At 48.5% G+C, this 21,043-nt stretch overlaps 1 protein-coding gene across 1 annotated transcript in view; it reads left to right on the top strand.

The window, feature by feature from the left end:
- Positions 1–15,074, top strand: part of Duox2 (dual oxidase 2) — a 16,869-nt gene extending 1,795 nt beyond the window's left edge. Inside the window, exons 5-32 of the mRNA XM_028784960.1 lie at positions 3–84; positions 704–764; positions 849–945; positions 1,343–1,433; positions 1,864–1,966; positions 2,513–2,676; positions 3,225–3,400; positions 3,606–3,724; positions 4,037–4,174; positions 4,433–4,546; positions 4,716–4,918; positions 5,209–5,394; positions 6,293–6,518; positions 6,601–6,694; positions 8,200–8,387; positions 8,849–8,918; positions 9,279–9,362; positions 10,145–10,323; positions 10,499–10,729; positions 10,802–10,901; positions 11,572–11,621; positions 11,895–12,022; positions 12,248–12,401; positions 13,559–13,791; positions 13,976–14,134; positions 14,435–14,590; positions 14,685–14,813; positions 14,952–15,074. Coding sequence (XP_028640793.1) covers positions 3–84; positions 704–764; positions 849–945; positions 1,343–1,433; positions 1,864–1,966; positions 2,513–2,676; positions 3,225–3,400; positions 3,606–3,724; positions 4,037–4,174; positions 4,433–4,546; positions 4,716–4,918; positions 5,209–5,394; positions 6,293–6,518; positions 6,601–6,694; positions 8,200–8,387; positions 8,849–8,918; positions 9,279–9,362; positions 10,145–10,323; positions 10,499–10,729; positions 10,802–10,901; positions 11,572–11,621; positions 11,895–12,022; positions 12,248–12,401; positions 13,559–13,791; positions 13,976–14,134; positions 14,435–14,590; positions 14,685–14,813; positions 14,952–15,074 — 3,838 coding nt within the window. The remainder of the gene's footprint in view (positions 1–2; positions 85–703; positions 765–848; positions 946–1,342; positions 1,434–1,863; positions 1,967–2,512; positions 2,677–3,224; positions 3,401–3,605; positions 3,725–4,036; positions 4,175–4,432; positions 4,547–4,715; positions 4,919–5,208; positions 5,395–6,292; positions 6,519–6,600; positions 6,695–8,199; positions 8,388–8,848; positions 8,919–9,278; positions 9,363–10,144; positions 10,324–10,498; positions 10,730–10,801; positions 10,902–11,571; positions 11,622–11,894; positions 12,023–12,247; positions 12,402–13,558; positions 13,792–13,975; positions 14,135–14,434; positions 14,591–14,684; positions 14,814–14,951) is intronic.
- The last annotated feature ends 5,969 nt before the right edge of the window (positions 15,075–21,043 follow it).

Raw genomic sequence — 21,043 nt, 5'->3', positions numbered from 1 at the left:
AGGAGGCTGGCGCAGGAGCACCCTCACTGGGGGGATGAGGAGCTGTTCCAGCATGCTCGCAAGAGGGTCATTGCCACCTACCAGGTGAGTCCTGGTACCAAACAAAGAGTCTGTACTCCCCAAGTAAAGCTTCCCGGGTCTTGGACAACGCCTCTTCCCTATATACCCCTTTCTAGGAAGGTCCTTCTTCAGGCCCTCCTAGAAAGTTTGTGTAGGAAAAACTCGCTCTGTTTATGCCAGATGACTTGGGGTTTGATCATTACTTAATCTCTCTTTCTCTCTCCTCAATAAATTCTTCGAAGAATCTAGCACTTGATGCTGTTGGATTTTTTATGCCTTTTCTCCCATGATGTGTGCAAGGTTCAGGGAGACTCTGCTCCCCCAGGAAAACTTTTCCAGTCTTGGATAACACCCCTCCCCTAGTTTTGGCCCTTATTCCCATAAGGTTTAATGGGAATATATGTATATGTATATGTATATGTATATGTATATGTATATGTATATGTATATGTATATGTATATGTATATGTATATGTATATGTATATGTATATGTATGACCTGAGAATGTTTGTATGGGTGATTTTGCTTCTAGTTGCCCGCCCCTCCCGCCCCTCCAACTGGCCTTGCCTGGTCCTCATCTCTGCACATAAGTCATTCCCCATAGGCTCAGCCCAACCTCTCCTTCCCCTCTCTCACCCTCAGAACATTGCTCTATACCAATGGTTGCCCAGCTTCCTGCAGAAAACACCTCCAGAGTATTCAGGTAATGAAGAGGAGTTGTGGAAGGTGGGGGACACCTAGAGTGTGTGATGCCAGGCTGTGAGGTAAGGCATCTGTCTTGATGCAGGGTACCACCCTTTCATGGACCCCAGCATCTCCCCAGAGTTCGTGGTGGCGGCTGAGCAGTTCCTCTCTACCATGGTGCCCCCTGGGGTCTACATGAGGTAAGGGAAGTGCTGAGCTACTCAGTATTGGAGGTAGGTTGTATGAGCAGGCTTGGAGGTTGGGGCTTGCATTCCTCCACAATTTCATCTAGAAGAGAAGCAGAATTGTTGAGGGAGCGCTGAAACAGGATCCTGGGGTGGGAAGTTTGAGATCCCCAGGAAATCTCCTAGGTCTGATAGCAGAATTTTGGTTGCTGAGTGTGGGGTGTGTCTGGCAGCTGAGTACCCTTCTGACCTCCCACCATAGAGATCACTCTATCTGCAAATCCAAGCCAACGATCAAGGAAGCTCACCAGTCGCCCTTTACTCTTGTCCAGCCCAGAGAAGTGCTCACCTCTCTCACCGCCTTACCTTCTGCCCGGAAGTCCCTCATGGTGTTTTTGTCACTCTATTTCAGAAACTCCAACTGCCATTTCCGGGAATTCCCGAAGGAAGGTTCTAACAGCTCTCCAGCTCTCAGGGTCTGCAACAGCTACTGGATCCGGGAGGTTAGCCTGAGATGGGGGTCAGAGGGTGGGGGGAGTCAAAGTCACATAGCATAAATGCTTGGAACAGTAACAGTTTGGCTCTTGAGCAGCAGTGCTCCAAAAGGCAGAGAAAATTATCTGGGGAGAATTGTCCACGAGAGCTGGAAATGCCTGGGCATGGGGCAATGTGCCTGCTGTCCTAGCTGCTTGGGAAGCTCAGGCAGGAGATGGAGAGAGGAAAGGAAAGGAAGTGAAAGGAGGGAGGGAGGGGTGAGGGGAAAGGAGGGGGAGAAGGGGAGAGAGAAAGAGAGAGAGAGAGAGAGAGAGAGAGAGAGAGAGAGAGAGAGAGAGAGAGAGAATATGAGTGCAAGTCTGAGAGTGACTAGGGACCTGTTTTCCTGAGGTGCTACTGGTCCAGGGTCAAAATCTTTAGTGTAGTGTTTACTTCCAGAATCCCAATCTGAAGACTGCTCAAGATGTGGACCAGCTGCTGCTGGGAATGGCTTCCCAGATATCAGAGCTGGAGGACAGGATAGTGGTTGAAGATCTGAGAGGTAAGCTCAGAGGGTAGAGTGTCAAGAGCTGGAAGTCTGAGGACCCTTCTGAGTCAGTCAACAAGCAGCCTGAGGGTACCTGTGATGCAGACACACAAATGTACACTCTCAAACTTCAAATAAATGTCAGAAGAAATTGAAATTTGAGCTCCCTGCCTCAATTATAGCTTTGTGTTTGTGCTGTTTTTATTTTAAGTTGACTATGCCTGAATATGGTGGACATGAGGGTAGTACAGCAATCGAACACCCTCTGTGGTGTTTACTTAAGTGTTAAGGGTTCTTACCCAGTCATGTTTTAAAGTTGGAACACGCAAAGAAGAAATTTCTGGCTGGTATCAAGAATTACCTTGAGTTGTAGAAAACCTTTTTAGAAAAAGTACCCCTGACCACACATGGTGACATTGGCTCCACAGCAAACAAGACCACTGATGTCATGTAGAGGAGCGCTGAGGCCTGGGGCTGAGGAGAGCTCCAGACAGCTGGATATAAGGCTTCAATGGATGGAGAGGGTTGGGATGACTAACTCAAAGTCTGATCTCTTTTCAGATTACTGGCCTGGCCCAGAGAGATTCTCTCGCACAGACTACGTGGCTAGCAGTATCCAACGTGGCCGAGATATGGGACTGCCCAGTTATAGCCAGGCTCTGCTGGCCTTGGGACTGGAGCCTCCTAAGAACTGGAGTGCTCTCAACCCCAAAGTAGAATCCCAGGTTAGTATAAATAATAATAACAACACAATAACTATGGCAGTTGGTGGGGTGGGGGGTGGGGGGATGATTCAGTTGGTAACATGCTTGTCACACATGCATGAGGACCTGAATTTGAATATTCAGCACCCACATAAAAGTCGGAGATGTTTTTGGGATCTCAGCTCTAGGGAGGCAGAGACAGGAGGACTCCTGACCCTTACTAGACAGCTAACCCAGCCAAAACAATGATACCCAGGTTTAGGGAGAATTCCTGTTTCAAAGAATAAGGTGGAGAGTGATTGAGGAAGACTCTGTGTCAACCACTGGCATCTACATGCACACATACTCATGTCCAGAAACATGTGCCCCCACACACATACGTACATACATCCACAAAATAACGGCAGTCAAAACTTTCTATGGCAGTGCTGTTCCAAATATCTCTACACAGATGAACTCACTTGATCAACGTAAGAATTTATGAGGTAGTTACGCGCAGTGTTGCAGTTTTACTGACGACATTGTTGGTGAGGTCGAGTACACATTTGTTCCTTTCCGTTATGCTCCAGGTACTGGAGGCCACAGCCGCTCTGTATAACCAGGACCTGTCCAAGTTGGAACTGCTCCTGGGTGGACTCCTGGAGAGCCACGGGGACCCTGGACCTCTGTTCAGCAACATCATTCTTGACCAGTTTGTGAGGCTCCGGGATGGTGATCGCTACTGGTTTGAGAACACTAGGAATGGGTAAGACCTGGCTGAGCCCTTGGGGTGGGGCCCCAGATCCTCTGTCTGGCCCTAGATAGCCCCCACAGGTCTTAATTCTAGGGGCATACCACACTTTCACCCACTCCAGTCTCTTTCTTCACATGAGGTCACTGGAGGACTGAAATCCCCTTCCTATCCATTTATCCAGCAATGGCCTTCTCCCTCACCCCCAACCCCCGTTTAGGTTGTTCTCCAAGGAGGAGATTGCAGAAATCAGAAACACCACCTTGCGGGATGTACTGGTTGCTGTCTCCAATGTGGACCCCAGTGCCTTGCAGCCCAATGTTTTTTTCTGGCAGGAAGGTGAGTAGCCTGGGAGAACAGACAAGCAATAGTATGGGGGCAGAGTCATCTGTGCTGTGCAGGAAGCTGTGTGCTTTCTGTGTTGGGTTGCCTCCTATGCTATAGTCTGGACCAGCCCGAGAGCTATTACCTAGCAATGGAGCAGGGTGAGTGCTGAGAAATTAGATATGGAAGAGGTCTTTTGAGAGGAACAAGTTTCAGAGGGGTAGGTTTGGGAATGGGAGACAATATTTGGCCCTTCCTAAGACAGGACACAAGGCTTACCCAAGGAGTAGGACTCTTGGACTCAGACTTCTATGATTTGTCCCTTAGGTGCACCCTGCCCACAGCCTCAGCAACTCACAACTGAAGGCTTGCCCGAGTGTGTGCCCGTTACTGTGATTGACTACTTTGAGGGCAGTGGTGCTGGCTATGGTATCACCCTTGTGGCTGTCTGCTGCTTTCCATTAGGTAAGAGCTTTGGCTCTCCCTACCTCTTTTCTGACCTCCATCTTTTCACAGACTGGCCTGGTCCATTCCTTCTCCCACCCCACCCTACTGGCCTCCACCACCCCACTACATGCTGGTTTTCAGGGCTAGCTCCTTTGCATAGCTTGAGCCACACTCAGGAAGCTCCTAGGTGTCTAAGGATCGATTCCAAAGCTCCCCTTAAAGCTATGAGCAAAGGGCTCTCCTTCCCTCTCACTAGTCTCTTCTGGTTCCCTTCAGTGAGTCTGATTGTCGCTGGAGTGGTGGCAAAGTTCCGGAACCGAGAACGCAAGATGCTACTAAAGAAAGGCAAAGAGAGTTTGAAGAAACAAACAGCCAGTGATGGAGTACCAGGTGAGAAACCTGAGGACCAGGAGGAGGGAAAGGGAGTCAGGGCCTGAGGGGGAAAATATGTTACAGAGTGGGATGGAAGCCAGACTCACTAGACCTCCATGCTCAAATAAGAGAATCACATGGGCTCAAAGACCTCTGCTGAATCACCACGCCATTGTCCTTTCCTCAGCAATGGAGTGGCCAGGCCCTAAGGAGAAGAGCTATCCAGTCACTCTCCAGCTGCTTCCAGACAGGAGTCTGCAGGTCCTTGACAAATGGTCCACTGTGATCCGTACCATCCAGCTGCGGCCCCCACAACAGGTCAACCTCATCCTGTCCAACAACTGTGGATGCCGCACCCTGCTGCTCAAGATCCCCAAGGAGTATGACCTGGTACAGTTCATCCTGCCTCCCTCTGTGGGCTGTTGTTTTCATATATCTCCTATGCGAGTCCTCTCAGCATTGCCTTCTCAGCTACAGAGTTTATCTGTGAAGGCTGATGCTGGAGAAGGAGGCTCCTTTCAGGAGCTTCTAGACTCAGTTGTCCCCTAAGGTCACTCTCTGACCACAGCCTGGATGGTGAGGGAAGAGACTTCTCTTCTTCCCTCAGCCTAAGGTCCTTTGAAGCAGGGCTAACTCAGAAAAGCCAGCTTCAGACATGATGAGGCTTTTCTCCAACCTAGGTGCTGATGTTTAACTCTGAAGAGGACCGGGGTGGCTTTGTGCGGCTTTTGCAAGACCTGTGTATCTGCGGCACTCCCGGCCTCCACATAGCTGAGATGGGCGAGAAGGAGCTATTGAGAAAGGCTGTGACGAAGCAGCAGCGCGCAGGCATCTTGGAGATCTTCTTCAGACAGCTTTTTGCTCAGGTGCCACGAGTTATACTTGGCACAGGGAATGGAGCCAACCTGAACTGGATGGGTTCTCGTGGGTGAATTAAGATTTCACACTGTAGGTTAAAGACAGGCAGTCTTGGCTGGATCCTTGGGCAATTCACATGTCCTTGTCTCTGTATTCCTCATCCTGTCATCTAATGAACAGTGACTAAACCTGTGAGCATGCAATGCTGAGAGGGGCCAGTGAGATCATCTACATGATGGATTCTCTAATGGCACCTCTGGATCAGCAGCGTCAACTGACTTGGAAACTTATTAGGAATGCTGATTCTCAGGATCCTCCCCAAACAGATTGAATGAGGAGCTCTGATCCCCAGAAAATTTCATTTTAACAAATCTTTCTAGGTGATGCTGATTATAGACTTGAGTTTGAAAATCACCATTTTATAGACCGTGTTTAGCCTAAGTACTTGGTACCTTTTGGGTATAACAAATGGTAATGATGTGTTACTTTTTAATTATCTGTACACTGATAGGATTCAGATTCTAGGTACATGGCAGTGCTATCTGAATTAGCATGAGCATATAGGCTCAACCCTGTTTGTCATGTTCTAGCCAATACCCACTGCCTCTGGAGCAGGCTCTTTCTCTTTTCATTCCCCAACTTTGCTCCCTGCCTCTTACTTTCCCCTTTTCTCCCCATCAGTACTATCCTTGCTGAATGGAGCTTGGATCCAGAGAGAAACAGAAAGCTTGTAAAGATTCAGTTAACCCCTCCTATGGGAGGATAGAGGCCTCAATCAGTATGTCTAGGAGTAGGTTTTCTGACCTGCACACAGGGGAGATAGGAAGCCATTGAACTGTTTCCATCCCAGCTAGGTAAGCTAGGCCTTACCTCCTTCTCTCCCTCTCTGTGACTGCCTAAGTACAGGTGCTGGACATCAATCAGGCTGATGCAGGGACTCTGCCCCTGGACTCATCCCAGCAAGTACGAGAGGCTCTGACCTGTGAGCTGAGCAGAGCTGAGTTTGCGGATTCCCTAGGCCTCAAGCCCAAGGATATGTTTGTGGAGTCCATGTTTTCTCTGGCCGACAAGGATGGCAATGGCTACATATCCTTCCGGGAGTTCCTGGACATCCTGGTGGTCTTCATGAAAGGTGGGGGTGGGGACTAGCGGAACATCTGAGGAACCACGAATTTGTTAGCAAGGAGGTGACCTATATCCCCTTTCTCTCTCAGGTTCCCCAGAGGATAAGTCCCACCTAATGTTTACCATGTATGACCTGGATGGAAATGGCTTCCTCTCCAAGGATGAATTCTTCACCATGATGCGGTACAGGCTGGGCCTTTCCAATGCTGAAATATCTTGATGTTTTAAACAGGAAAGCAATTGAGGTCAGAGGAGGGCAGGCAAGACGGCTGAGTGGCCATCCATGTTGAATGGTACATACTGCATGAGTTCTCCAGACATCCAACTTCAAGACATCACCTAGGCAGACCCTTGCCTTTAACAGGGTCCGTATCCACACTATCTAAAACTGCCAAAAGCATTGCTCTGGTTTTAAACTGTCAATAAAGACCAGCTGTGAGCACCCTCAACTTCTCATTCCCAAGGACAGAACCTTAGTAATAACTTCCCTCAAGTACCACAAGGCACATCTCTTTATTTTTTCTTGAATCTGCTTTTTTTTTTCCATGCTTAGATTAACATTTGGCACATAGTCCACTGAAAAAGATAAAGGGAAATACATGAGGGTAAATAGAGCCCAGCAGCCCAGATTCTTTTGAAGTGTCTTTATGTCTTTTTGCTCTTAGCATTCCTTTTCTCTGACAATCCCAACTCAGACCACCTTCCTCTGCCTCCTCCTCTTCCTCCTCCTCTTCCTCTTCTTTAGAAGGTTTTCTTATTTATTTTTATCTTATGTGCATTGGCATTTTGCCTGCATGAATGTCTGTGTGAGGGTGTCAGATCCCCTGGAACTGGAATTACAAACAGTTGTGAGCTGCCATGTGAGTGCTGAGAATTGAACCTGGGTCCTCTGGAAGAACAGCCAGTGCTCTTAACTGCTGAGCCATCTCTCCAGTCCCCAACATAGACTTCTAAAACAGTAAAAATGACTACAGCCTGTATCTCATCAGCATGTCACTGCAGTCCAGTTCTGGCTACATTTAGGAAATCCGGGAGGAGGGAGGAGGTCCCATCAGCAATGGCAGCTCCCATTTTTTCGGCCTATAATAAAATGTGTGCATCTTGCTTTGCCTCAATGACATGATGCTTTTTAGCATAGTGATAGTGCTTGTTTGGCCTTGCACACATAATTGTTTTTGTCCCAGTGTACAATGTAAGAAGAGTTGCCACTGCAGCTGTCACCATGGGTGTCATCAGATGTGGGCCTGAGCAGGTCCTCCACATGCCCTGGATATTGGTGTAAGGAGGCAGCTGCCATTGTAGCCACTCCCCTCCAACACTCTAGTGTCCTTTTTGGATGATGAAAGTGGGATCTCAGGGGTTGCTGGGTATGGGTGGGCTTCCACAGAAGAGAGTCAGCAGCGAGCCCATCACAAGAGAGGGCCACGGTGTATCCTGGACCCATCTTTGCAGCAAGTGTTATTCTTTCCCATTTGTTTCCATTTCTTTGAGAGGTGTGGCACTGCTTTTCTAAGCTGTCAAGGTCCTGTGAGCCTGCGGCCATCACCTCGCTGGCCTTACTGTCACCTTCAGGATGAATGACACCTCCCCGTGCCATTTCCCAGGTTGATGGTGACCACATTAGGTAATCTGGAGACATGCCCAAGCCTGGCCTTGCTGGATGATAACGTGTTTCTATATTCCACTAGGTCCTTCATCGAGATCTCCAATAACTGCCTGTCCAAGGCCCAGCTGACTGAAGTGGTGGAGTCCATGTTCCAGGAGTCAGGTTTCCAGGACAAGGAGGAGCTGACCTGGGAGGACTTCCATTTCATGCTGCGGGACTACGACAGAGATCTCCGGTTCACAAAGCTCTGTGTCAAGGGTGGAGCTGGAGGTGTGTGAGTGTGGAAGGGAGATGAGGAGTCTTCACAACAGAGTTTCTGGTAGACATACACAGGCCTTATTTTCTTTCCTCCGAGTCCTTGGTGGTTAGTACTGAGCTCAGCATGGATATTTAGAGACAAGTTGTATATTGTGCAAAGTTCGCTCACTAAGCCAAGGGGCAAGCTGGGGCATTGACTTGGGGTGTATCTGGCCAGAGCAGGGGACCTTGTTTTCTTTTCACAAAGGACATGTAGAGTTCTATCTTCCGGAGGGTAGCCCCTTTCTTCTTTGTGCACACCGTTTGCCCTGAGTACCGGGAGGAAAGTGGGGCTGAAGCCCCAGATCCGGACATGACTGAGTCACTACTGGATGCAGAGCAGCCTTTCCAGGGCCCAGGAAGAGAGGACAGTCTCCCACGCCACCCTCCTCTCTTCCAGAGAAGCCAATCCGGGCTCCTGTTCTCTTTTCTAGGCACTGGGGACATCTTTAAACAAAGCAGTGCCTGTCGGGTCTCGTTCATCACCCGGACTCCCGGGAACAGGTGCGTAGATGAGAGGGACTGGGTGGTCTCCTTGGCTTGGTCCATGGAGAGAAGCAAAGAAAGGATGCCAGGCTACTGATCAGATATTTGCCTTGGCAAGGTCAGTGACAGCCCAAACTGCAGCTGCTTCCTACAGCCTGTGTTGTTCAGGAGCTTTGGCTCTCGCTTTACCACTCCAGGCCTGAGCTGCCCTAAGGACAGATGAGCAGACTGTAGCTGCTCACCCTGCTCTGTCCTTTCCTGCTCTTAGGGTCCTTCCCTGGACTCCACCCCAACTTTGACGTGGTAGTTCTTCTCCTGGCTGCAACAATCAAAAGAAAACAGGTTCCAGGGCTTTGATTTGTTGGTTTGATTTTTCAGTTCCTGCCCCCCAGAAATGGCACTCTCTGACATGGAAACCCCAGAGCTGGGAAGTGCTGGCCTAAAGAGAAGGTTTGGCAAAAAGTGAGTTTTCCCTAGATTCCTGGATTCCCAGGATGCTTGGAAAGAAGTCTCAGGCTCTCTTAGCCCTGACACATCACCTCCAGTCTCCTTCCATTCAACACACAGGAGGAGGCACTAGTAGCTCTCCAGCTCTCCATGAAACACCTCCACTACTGTAGCTCCTGGGCCAGGAAACCCGATGCATCTTCTCCTGTAGGGTGTACCATCAGGGAGGGACCCCACAGCCCTTAGCAGGAGAGACAGGACACTGTTGAGAAAGTGGCTCCTTGACCTTCCCTCAGGGCCGCCCACTGGAGGGCTGGTGTGTCCAGTGACCTCAACTTCACTCATTCATTCAGCCTCTAAACTCTTCTTCAGGCAAGATGCCCAGCTCACAACTCCACCGCCATGGCTGTAAGAGGCCTCCTGGCTTCTGCTGCCTTGGGTACAGAAGTACCAAGTAAGCCAGTGTAGAGAGCAAAGGTTGGGATGCAGAATGAGAGGGGGAGAGAGAGACAGACAGAGAGAGGGACAGAGACAGAGACAGACAGACAGAGAGAGACAGGGGGAAAGTGACAGAGAGACAGAAAAAGAAGAGAAGGTAGATTGGGTGTGGAGAGAGAGAAAAGGAGGTGTCTAGAACAAGCAATAATCAGGGTAAGGGTCAGAAGAACGGGGGCTGCTTGCCCCCTTCCACTGTTATGACCCGTCCTTCATGGGTACTAGGTCTTCACTTATGGGTAGGACTGAGGGAAGGCCAAGGAACCCCTTCCTCACCAGTGTCCTGTCTATCACAGCCACAGGATAATGGGGCCCTCTCCCCGGCTGTACACGGAGGCACTGCAGGAGAAAATACAGAGGGGCTTCCTGGCCCAGAAGTTCAAGCAGTACAAACGATTTGTGGAAAACTACCGGCGCCACATTGTGTGTGTTACAATCTTCTCAGCCATCTGCATAGGCCTGTTTGCAGACCGTGCCTACTGTAAGAGTGCCAGGTTGTGGGCAGTGGGCAGAGAACATGCCATACCTCAATGGGGAGTGAAGAGTCCTCTGGCTGCCCTTCCCAGTCCTCAGTGTCTGGACGGCAGAGCCCAGGCATTCTGACTCAGGCTCAGGATCCTGAGTGCATTGCTGATGTGCCTCCACTCTGGTCCCAGACTATGGCTTTGCCTCACCACCCACGGACATTGAAGAAACCACCTATGTGGGCATCATCCTGTCCCGGGGCACGGCGGCCAGCGTCTCCTTCATGTTCTCCTACATCCTGCTCACCATGTGCCGCAACCTCATCACCTTCTTGCGGGAGACCTTCCTCAACCGCTACATTCCCTTCGATGCCGCTGTGGACTTCCATCGCTGGATTGCTATGGCTGCAGTTGTCCTAGCTGGTATGTGGCTCCTGGGGTGGGAGTTGGGAGTAGTGTTGGTCAAGTTAATATGTCTGACGATGTCTCTTTCAGTTCTACACAGTCTTGGACATGCAGTCAACGTGTACATCTTCTCAGTCAGTCCCCTCAGTCTGATGGCCTGCGTCTTCCCTAACGTCTTTGTGAATGATGGGTCAGTTCAGGGGAAGGCACCCCAGGGTCCTCTGGGTGGGCCTAAGGCTATAATAGGAAAGAAATAGATGACCACAGAAGCACAGCTTCTCAGTGTGTGAAGAAACAAAGCTGCCCCTCATGGGGAAGCTGAAAGGTGACTGACTTACCTTCAGGAAGAAAGCTGTCTGACTGGCCAGGAAAGGACCTTAGGAGATGACATCAGAGCTGCTTTCCCATTTGACACACAGTTTATTATCTTAGTTTGATATCGGCTTATTGGACAAATATTTATACACCATGTGCTGGGTGTTTTAGTCAAGTGCCAGAGAGCAGGGTTACTCCAGATACGTGCAGTTGTTGAACACTTTTGCTATGCACTCGATGTTACTGGGCATAGAACGCAAGTCCCTGCCCTCACTAATCTCACAGAATAATGGACCAAGTACTCCAGGAGGCGAGCAAGGGTCTACTGCAGGAAGAGAATGTAAGATGGACAAGCAGGAAGAGCTGTGGTGGGCGCAGGGGGAGAACCGTGACAGTGGACACCCGTGTTCCCTGGAAGGATCCCTTAGCCATTCTAGTGGAGTCCTAGTAACCTCAGGAGTTGGGGGACAGCATCAGGCTGTGGTGTGGGAGTGGCCAACCCCCTTCTGCCTCAGCCAGAGGCTCACTGTGCCTTTACCCCACAGGTCCAAGCTTCCCCCAAAGTACTACTGGTGGTTCTTTGAGACAGTTCCAGGTAGGAAGTGGAGCTGTGTGTGGGATCTGAACACTACTCTAACTGCATATCTCTTCCTTTTTCTCCTCTTCCTGAATATACACTGGTCTATAATAGCCATAGGCCCCCTTCTGACAGGCCAGCCCTGGCTTCAGCCCCTACACATATGCTATTCTGAAGCCCTGAAGGACTAGAGTAAACGTCGAGTAGAACGGTGCAGGGAGATGTCCTGTTGTATTTTCAGCTCAGGATGAGGTTCTAAGGATACCCACTGACTCTGTCCTCTGCCCCCAGGTATGACAGGAGTGCTCCTGCTCCTGGTCCTGGCCATCATGTACGTCTTTGCCTCCCACCACTTCCGCCGCCACAGTTTCCGGGGCTTCTGGCTGACCCACCACCTCTATGTTGTGCTTTATGCCCTGGTGAGTGCCTTCCCTGGGCAGGATGAACCTTGGAGGGAGACACTTGGGATGGAAAGGGAGGGCAAAGTAGGAAAAATGGAGAATTAGACCCAAGGGCTGTGATCCTGAGCTCTGAGACCCCCACCCTGGGATCTATGCCAGCCCATGCCTGGGTGGGCCGTACCTGACAAGGAGGAGCCACTGGGACCTGATGGGTGGAGGTATATTAACTGACCATGTTTCCAGCTCATCATCCACGGCAGCTATGCCCTCATCCAATTACCCAGCTTCCACATCTACTTCCTGGTCCCTGCAATTATTTATCTGGGGGACAAGCTGGTAAGCCTGAGCCGGAAGAAGGTGGAGATCAGCGTGGTGAAGGCTGAGCTGCTGCCTTCAGGTAAGACCTGGTCTGACCCAGGCATGGAGAACCACTCTGCTCCTCAGACATGGGAGGGACTTGCCAGGTTTCCTGATCCCTACCTCTGACATCCTCTTGAGGAACTCTGAACCCTAAAGATTTTCTGATAGAAATGACACCCCAAGAAGGGCTATGCTTAGTTCCTTGTGAGACTTGCAGACAAGGGGCTAGGGAGATAACTCAGCAGTTAAGAACACTTTCTGCTCTTTCAAAGGACCTGAGGTCAGTTCCCAGCACTCATTTCAGGCAGCTCCTAACCAGTTCCAGGGAATACAGTGCCCTCTTCTGTCCTCCATGGGCACCTGCACTCATGTGTGCATATACCTACACATAGACAAACATATATACACATAATTAAAAATAAAGACAGAGACTCGAAGACAGTGAGAAACAATGCTGGGAAGAAGCAGGTGAAAACGATGTTCCAGGAGGAGGAAGGCTTCAGTATGCAGCCTGGTTCACATCGGAGAGAGGCAAACAGCCCTGACAGCCAGATTGCTGTTGTGTCTGTTTGGAGGTTTATATCACTATAGAGGGAGGCGGGAGTCATAATGTCAAATAGGTGTCATAATGTCATCTAACCTCTAAGATTAGCATTGCAAAGGATTCAATTTCATTTCAGTTTTATTTCAGTTAAGATTACGTGAGGATAAAGTTAAAGTAGCCTTCCATACTCTCCAAAACTTGTTGACCTCATTTTTCAACAAATGTAAGTAAACCCGAGGCTCAACTGTAGTCAGACAACAAGCACTGTCTAACTAAGATTTGGTAACAAAAGATGTTGCTTGTAAGGCATGCAAACATTTGTGAAAGTTACCTCCATGTCAGGGAGGTTTGATAAGCTTCTGAAGCTCTGAAGAGCCCTTTACCGTGGAGGCTGTTAATCTGGCAGTGCTATGAGCCTGCACCCTCTTTGGAATGAGGCAGGAGAGAAGAGAGACATTGGATTGGGGCAGAGGTGCCCAACTCTTACGTTGCCCAGGAAACAGAGGAGACTCAACTACTCTCAGCCCCACCTGCCTAGACCATGTGCATGTGTGAGACCCTCTGGGCCTCAGCAGTGTAGAAAGAACAAACACCTGTCAATCTTCGGGTACAGTTTCTGATCTAGGCTCTTCTTCCACTCTGACCCCTAGGGGTGACCCACCTGCAGTTCCAGAGGCCCAAGACTTTTGAGTACAAATCAGGACAGTGGGTGCGAATCGCCTGCCTGAGTCTGGGTACCAATGAGTACCACCCATTCACGCTGACCTCTGCACCCCATGAGGACACACTCAGCCTGCACATCCGGGCTGTGGGACCTTGGACCACCCGCCTCAGGGAGATCTACTCACCCCCAGTGGGTGGCAGCTGTGCCAGATACCCAAAGGTGCTCATCCCTGGAAATGTCCCTTCTCCCTATACCTTGACACTAGATGCCCCAGTACCTTTTGTGACAAAGCTGGTCTGAAAGTACTGAGGTGCGCTGTCCCCTACCTCTGTTAGTCTTCCCCATTTCTGGCCTCAGAGTTGGGGCAGGGCCTGGCTCATCTCACTTCTCCTTCTCTTGGCAGCTGTACCTCGATGGACCTTTTGGAGAGGGCCACCAGGAATGGCATAAGTTTGAGGTGTCAGTGCTGGTAGGAGGGGGCATTGGAGTCACTCCCTTTGCTTCCATCCTCAAAGACCTGGTCTTCAAATCGTCCATGGGCAGCCAGATGCTCTGTAAGAAGGTGAGCACCCTTTCTCCACTCTGCCTGGGAAATGTGTGGCCCAATGAGCCCTCCCATCACAGAAGCGCACTCCTGGTTTCCAACTGCAAGGTCTGTGGGGACCATTACACACAGCCGTTCAGATGTCAAATCCTGAGTGTGGATGGGAGAGTGGCTAGAGGATCTCTGCTGGCCTTTGTCCATTGGAGGCTAAGACCAGAGCATTGCTCTACACAGGATATCTGGGACTGCCTAGCATCTCAGATTGTAGGGAGGGGAGCCAGACCTGAGCTGGCCCTGAGCCCCAGTGTGTGTCCTCAGATCTACTTCATCTGGGTGACAAGGACTCAGCGGCAGTTTGAGTGGCTGGCTGACATCATCCGCGAGGTGGAGGAGAATGACCGCCAGGACCTGGTGTCTGTGCATATCTATATTACTCAGCTGGCTGAGAAGTTTGACCTCAGGACCACCATGCTGGTAGGTCAGGGCCAGCCAGGCACGGCAGGTGGGCCACTCTCAGGGCCAAGGGTTGGTCCTAGCAATGACCTCCCTCCCCCATTTTGTTTACCAGTACATCTGTGAGCGGCACTTCCAGAAAGTGCTGAACAGGAGTTTGTTCACGGGTCTGCGCTCTGTTACCCACTTCGGCCGGCCTCCCTTTGAGCTCTTCTTCAACTCTCTGCAGGAAGTCCATCCACAGGTGGGTCCATCTCCTCCACCCTAGGACCCTATTTCACTTTCTCATCTTGGTCTGATTAATGTGGTCAGGCTGGAGAAGCTGATCTCCCTGGGCAGTGGGCATTTCAAGGCTCCAAGGCACACGTCTCTCCATGGACAGGTTCGTAAGATTGGAGTCTTCAGCTGTGGTCCTCCAGGGATGACCAAGAATGTGGAGAAGTCCTGCCAGCTCATCAACAGGCAGGACCGGGCCCACTTTGTGCATCATTATGAGAACTTCTGAGCCTGCTCTCCTTGGTTTCTGTCCAGTCTGCTGCTGTCCTCCTTCATTGTTACTGTCACTTGAGACCACAGCCAGGGAACTGGAGCCCTGCCCCTCACAGCACCTATGTTCTGGGCAGGTCGACAAAGCCACTCCAATACCTAGCTCATGTCATAGCAAGTTATGGGATGTACAGCGAGGAGAGGGAAGCCTCTATTTCTGACAACTGTGGATGGGAACAGAACACTGGAGATCACCTCTGATAGGTCTCTGTTTCTGTTTTATCTTCACAAAATTGCTGTATTGCTGTGGCCTTTTCGTGGGGGAATCATTTAAGGAAAGCATGACAATTTTCTCTGAGTTTGTCTCAGAAACCACATACTGCACAGCCCACCTGCCTCAACTCAGGCTCTTTCCCCTCAGCTTCTGCCCGCACCTTCCTGCTCGGAGAGGCCACAAAGCCTTAAGGCTGCCAGAGAACAGATGCTCTGAGCTCCCAATGTCATCCCGTAGTGTCTGCTGTCTTGACTCTTCAGTGAATCCTCCTGTGAGCATAAAGGTGTTCCCTGGGCTCCAAGGGTCAAGACAGCAATGGTCTCTCTACCACACACCCCAACCCCTTCAGCTCCCCATCCCCAGAGGAATCAGAGCAGCTTTCCTGGTTTGTGCTGTCCAGGCACTAGAAGCCTCTTACCCTAGGGGGATTGGCCACCCAATCGCAGTACACAGATGTCACCTCTACCTGTGTAGACCTTTCTCCTTCTTTCTGTGGAATTTTACTAAAAAGCTGAGCTGTAACATATTTACAGTTGAGGTATATTTGCACAAAGTGTATAAATCTTATAGTAGCTACCATCCTGGTCAAGATAGAAAACATTTCAACATTCCAGCCACCCCAGAAGCTTCGCCAGTGAAGCTCCCTCAAATAAAAGCAACCACGAACGTGACTTCTGTCGCTGCACTTTGGGTCATATGAGAATGCACTTTTGATCTTGTCCTCTTTCTCATCCCTCGATGCTTTTGTGATTCATCCGTGCCATTGTGTTTGTTGGACGTTTGTCCCTTTTTTATTGCTGAGTGGCATTCCACTATAGAGATGTATCGGTTTGTTTAGTCATTCTGCTGGAAGATGGTTGGCTTGTTTCTGGGTTTGGCTGATTGTAAATAAAGTTGCTATAAACATTTGTATGTCTATCTTTTAGTGAATATGATGCACTCATTTCTCTGGGTATGGCATTTATCTAGGAGCAGAATTGCAGAGCCATAATACTGTATAGCTGGTAGAATTTGTAGCAAGGAGAGTTTCAGGCAAACTCAACATCCCTGAGTCTGGATCTTTTCCTTGGTGAGTTTATTCAGAAGCTAAATATCTCTTTAGTGAAACCATCTCTGATGAAGCTGGACAAACAGGCCAGAGCCCAAGAGACCTGGGAGTCTGGCACCAATTTTATCTGTAAAGACTACAAAGGAGTGTTCTCAAGGTCTTTGAACCTATTTCTATATTTATTCAGCTGTTTGTGAAGAAATTGGGAGGCGAGATAGCAGTGTGTCTCAAATTATATAGATGGGAAGAAAACACACACACACACACAAACACAATATGTTTTACAATTTTAATGTGTTATATTTTAGTCTGTTTAAATTTTAAGTATTATTAAATGTGACTTTAAAAAAAATAAATAACAATGAACATATTTATGAACAGCATTATGTGTGCCCTGGCCTCTAGCCCTCCTGGTATTCACCAAGTCATCCAGCCCCTGGCCCTGAACTCCAGCCTCTTGGATGTCACCTTAGCTTTATTCTCAGATCTGATACATCAGCATTTTCCTGCTCGTTCTTTCAAAAATATTTGTCTAGTCCTAAACCACTCATCCTCTATGGACTGCCAAATGCCATTAACATGCCATCAGAGCTGACTCTAACCTTCTGTCCCTTCCTTCTCTTCCCTTCCTCCTCTCCATGCTGGAGAAGTGACAGTCTCACGAAGAGTCTGTGATTTTTTTAACTTTTTTATTGGATATTTTATTTACATTTCAGATGCTATCCCCTTTCCCCATTTCCTCCCTCACCCAGGAACCCCTTATCCCATCCCCCTCCTCCTGCTTCTATGAGAATGTGCCCCACCCACCCCCACTCCCACCTCCCTATCCTTGAATTCCCCCACACTGGGGCATCCAGCCTTCACTGGACCAAGGACCTCCACTCCCACCTATGCCCTACAAGGCCATCCTCCCCTACACATACAGCTGTGGCCAAGGGTCCCTCCCTATGTGCTCTCAGCCTTGTGGTTTAGACCCTGGGAGCTCTGGTTGGTTGGCATTGTTGCTCTTCCCATGGGACCGTAAACCCTTTCAGGTCCTTCAGTCTTCTCTCTCACTCCTCCATTGGGAACCCCTTGATCAGTTCAATGGTTAGCTGTGAGCATCTGCCTCTGAATATGTCAGACTCTGGCAGACCTCTAAGGAGACAGCTATATTAGGCTCCTGTCAGCATGCACTTCCTGACATCCACATCAGCATCTACCTTTGGTGACTGCACATGGGATGGATACCCAGGTGGAATGGTCTCCAGACAACCCCTCCATCAGTTTCTGTCCCACATTTTGTGTCCATATTTGCTCCCTTGAGTATTTTGTTACTCCTTCTAAGAAGGACCGAAGCACCCACACTTGGTCTTCCTTCTTCATGAGCTTCATGTGGTCTGTGAGTTGAATCTTGGGTATTGCGAGCTTCTGGGCTAATATCCAATTATCAGTGAGTGAATACCATGTGTGCTTTTTTATGATTGGGTTTCCTCACTCAGGATGATATTTTCTAGTTCTATCCATTTACCTAAGAATTTCTCAAATTCATTGCTTTTAATAGCTGAGTAATACTCCATTGTGTAAATGTACCACATTTTTTTGTATCCATTCCTCTGTTGAAGGACATCTGGGTTCTTTCCAGTTTCTGGCTATTATAAATAAGACTGCTATGAACATTGTAGAGCATATGTCCTTGTTATATATTGGAGCATCTTCTGGATATATGCCCAGGAGTGGTATAGCTGGGTCCTCAGGTAATGCTATGTCCAATTTTCTGAGGAACTGCCAGACTGATTTCCAGAGTGGTTGCACCATCTTGCAATTCCACCAACAATGGACGAGTGTTCCTCTTTCTCCATACCCTCGCCAGCATCTACTATCACCTGAGTTTTTGATCTTAGCCATTCTGACTGGTGTGAGGTGGAATCTCAGGGTTGTTTTGATTTGCATTTCCCTGATGACTAAGGATACTGAACATTTCTTTAGGTGCTTCTCAGCCATACCAGTTTCCTCAGTTGAGAATTCTTTGTTTAGTTCTATACCCCATTTTTAAAATAGGGTTATTGGTTGTCTAGAGTCTAATTTCTTGAGTTCTTTGTATATATTGGATATTAGCCCTCTATCGGATGTAGGATTGGTAAAGATCTTTTCCCAATCTGTTAGTTGCTGTTTTGTCCTACTGACAGTATCCTTTGCCTTACAGAAACTTTGCAGTTTTATGAGGTCCCATTTGTCAATTCTTGATCTTAGAGCATAAGCCATTGGCATTATGTTCAGGAACTTTCCCCATGTGCCCAAGTATTCAAAGTTCTTCCCCACCTTCTCTTCTTTTAGTTTCAGTGTATCTGGTTTTATATGGAGGTCCTTTATCCACTTGGACTTGAGCTTTGTACAAGGAGATAAGAATGGATCTATTTGCATTCTTCTACATGTTGTCCTCCAGTTGAACCAGCACCATTTGTTGAAAATGCTGTCAGCTACTTGTTGCTCTGGCTCCAAGGCAGTGCTAAGTACATGTCCAGCTGGACAGAGAGACATTCTGTCATGATTGTGAGCATCCTGAGTAGCACCCAGCCTGCCTAGCCTAATCCTGATGCCACAGCCAGGCTCTAGACGTTGGCCATAGACAGACATTTATGTAACTTGACTGTTCTGTCTAATCTTGGACAGATTTCAAGAAACCCAGAATGGGTGAGTTAAAAGTCAAGGACTTAATGAGATGGGTACAATGTCTTTAGCCAGACCCTAAATGACTTCATCCTGTCTGGGGCCTTTTGATAGACTCCTCTTGGGCAGTGGCTAGAAGATGGCATCAGGCAGCTCTTACTTGGGTAGAGAAAATGATGTTGCTAGTACCATAAGTGTGTGTGCCAAAGTTATACTTCTTAAACAAGGAACACTGCAAAAATGTCCCAGAGAAAGAAGACTGGAAGAAGATGAGACAGAGGAAATTCTTATATTAACAGCATAAAATAAAGCAATCTATTTCTGCTCTGAATTTTCAATGTTGATCTCCATCCCTGGAACCAATCCCATCCCAAACCTCTGCCACTCCCCTCCACAATACTCACAAATAGTAAGGAGAATGAGCCTGAAAGAGAGATAAAGAAGAAATATCAGCTAGGATGGAGGGTTAAGGTACCAAGGACAGAGAAGATGAGGATTAGGGTGAGTTGAGAGGGAAACGCTTTGGGCCCTGGTGGGAAGGCAGCTGATCAGGACAGGAGGTTCTGGGAGGTTCTGGGAGGCTCTGGAACTGAGCTTTCTACTTAAGGAAGAAAGCCTGAACTACTGTCTGTTTTCTCAACCTTTAAGTCCAACTGAAAGAAGAGAGTTGACAAGATGTACCATCCTTCCCAGCTCTTGGTACCAGCTTTTGAGAGCAAGGATCCAGCCAGCTGACTCTTATAATGAACAGCTCTTGAGACAAACTGGGTTTAAGTTCTAGCTGGGTAATTTTGAGTAAATAAAGAGAACATTTGGTATCTCAGTTTGCTCCTCCATAGAATGGTAGTGTCTTGAGTATTTTCTCCAGAATTTTTAGCAAGGTCCAATGAAACAATCAACTTATTCCGAAGGTGCTGGCCCTGTTATATGTCTCAGACACAGGCCCAGCTCCAAGGGCATTTACATGGAAGTGGATACAAACAGCAAGCAATTTAGAGGGAGGAGAAGATTTCAGCTTATAAAGTCTTTAAAGACTATAAAATAACAGTGAGAGACTGGAGGGGGGGCTCCTTTAGATAAGATGAATGAGAAAGGCCTTACAAAGATAATAAGATTTTTAACAACCTACACAGACATCTCTTGTTGTGTGTACAGTGCTCACTGAGTCCTTAGAATGAGCTACAGAATAGTTGCTATCATTATTCCCATTTTGAGCTACTGAAATAGAAACACAGAAAAGTTTAAATAAGCTTGGAGTTATGTAAGTGATTTGAACCCAGCAGGCTTAGAGAGAGACCATGCCCTTAGCTGTTATATTAGCCTCTCAAAACCGAGACTTTACTCATGCTAGATGTCATGTAAGGTTTCAGTTGCCATCATTATTAGTAATTGAGGCCAAGGGTCTGAAGGCAGAGCTCTATTCCAAGGAATAGGGAGTGGGGCTGGGTGTGTTAAATGACTGGTTCTCAGACAGAGCAGTCTCCTATCTGACCTTCCTTTTCCATCTCCCAGAGTTCTTACTCTCTGTGTTCAACCAGGATCTGGAGCAAGTCCAGGGATGAGATCTCCCTTGCCCTCTGAGGTCTTCCCTCCACCCATTATTGGGAAGTCACTCCACCCTGGTCTGGCCTGAAATGAAAGTCACATAGTGAGCATGTGTCTCTGTCCTGGTCACAGGATAAGGGTCTGGGAATTTTCCTAGCTGACTTATCAGGAACCCCTGGATAGTGAACTCTGGTAATTATACCATGAAGGTGCTCTCCCCTCCCCTCCGAGAAACGAGACGCCAACTCTGAGGTTCTAGAAAGGCAATCAGGCAGCCTAGGTTTCTACTAATAGAATTAATAGAATTAATTTGTGGCCTAAGGGGAGGTCTCTGAGCCTCAAATTTCTCATCAAAGAAAAAGAAAGAAGCGAAAAAAGAAAGAAAGAGAGAGAGAAAGAGAGAAGAGAGAGAAAGAGAGGAGAGGGAGAGAGAGAGAGAGAGAGAGAGAGAGAGAGAGAGAGAGAGAGAGAG

Source organism: Grammomys surdaster, unplaced genomic scaffold (genome assembly GCF_004785775.1).
Source record: "Grammomys surdaster isolate TR1022 unplaced genomic scaffold, NIH_TR_1.0 124988, whole genome shotgun sequence".
In the NCBI taxonomy this organism is placed as follows: domain Eukaryota; kingdom Metazoa; phylum Chordata; class Mammalia; order Rodentia; family Muridae; genus Grammomys; species Grammomys surdaster.
This window is presented reverse-complemented; position numbering and strand designations above follow the sequence as displayed.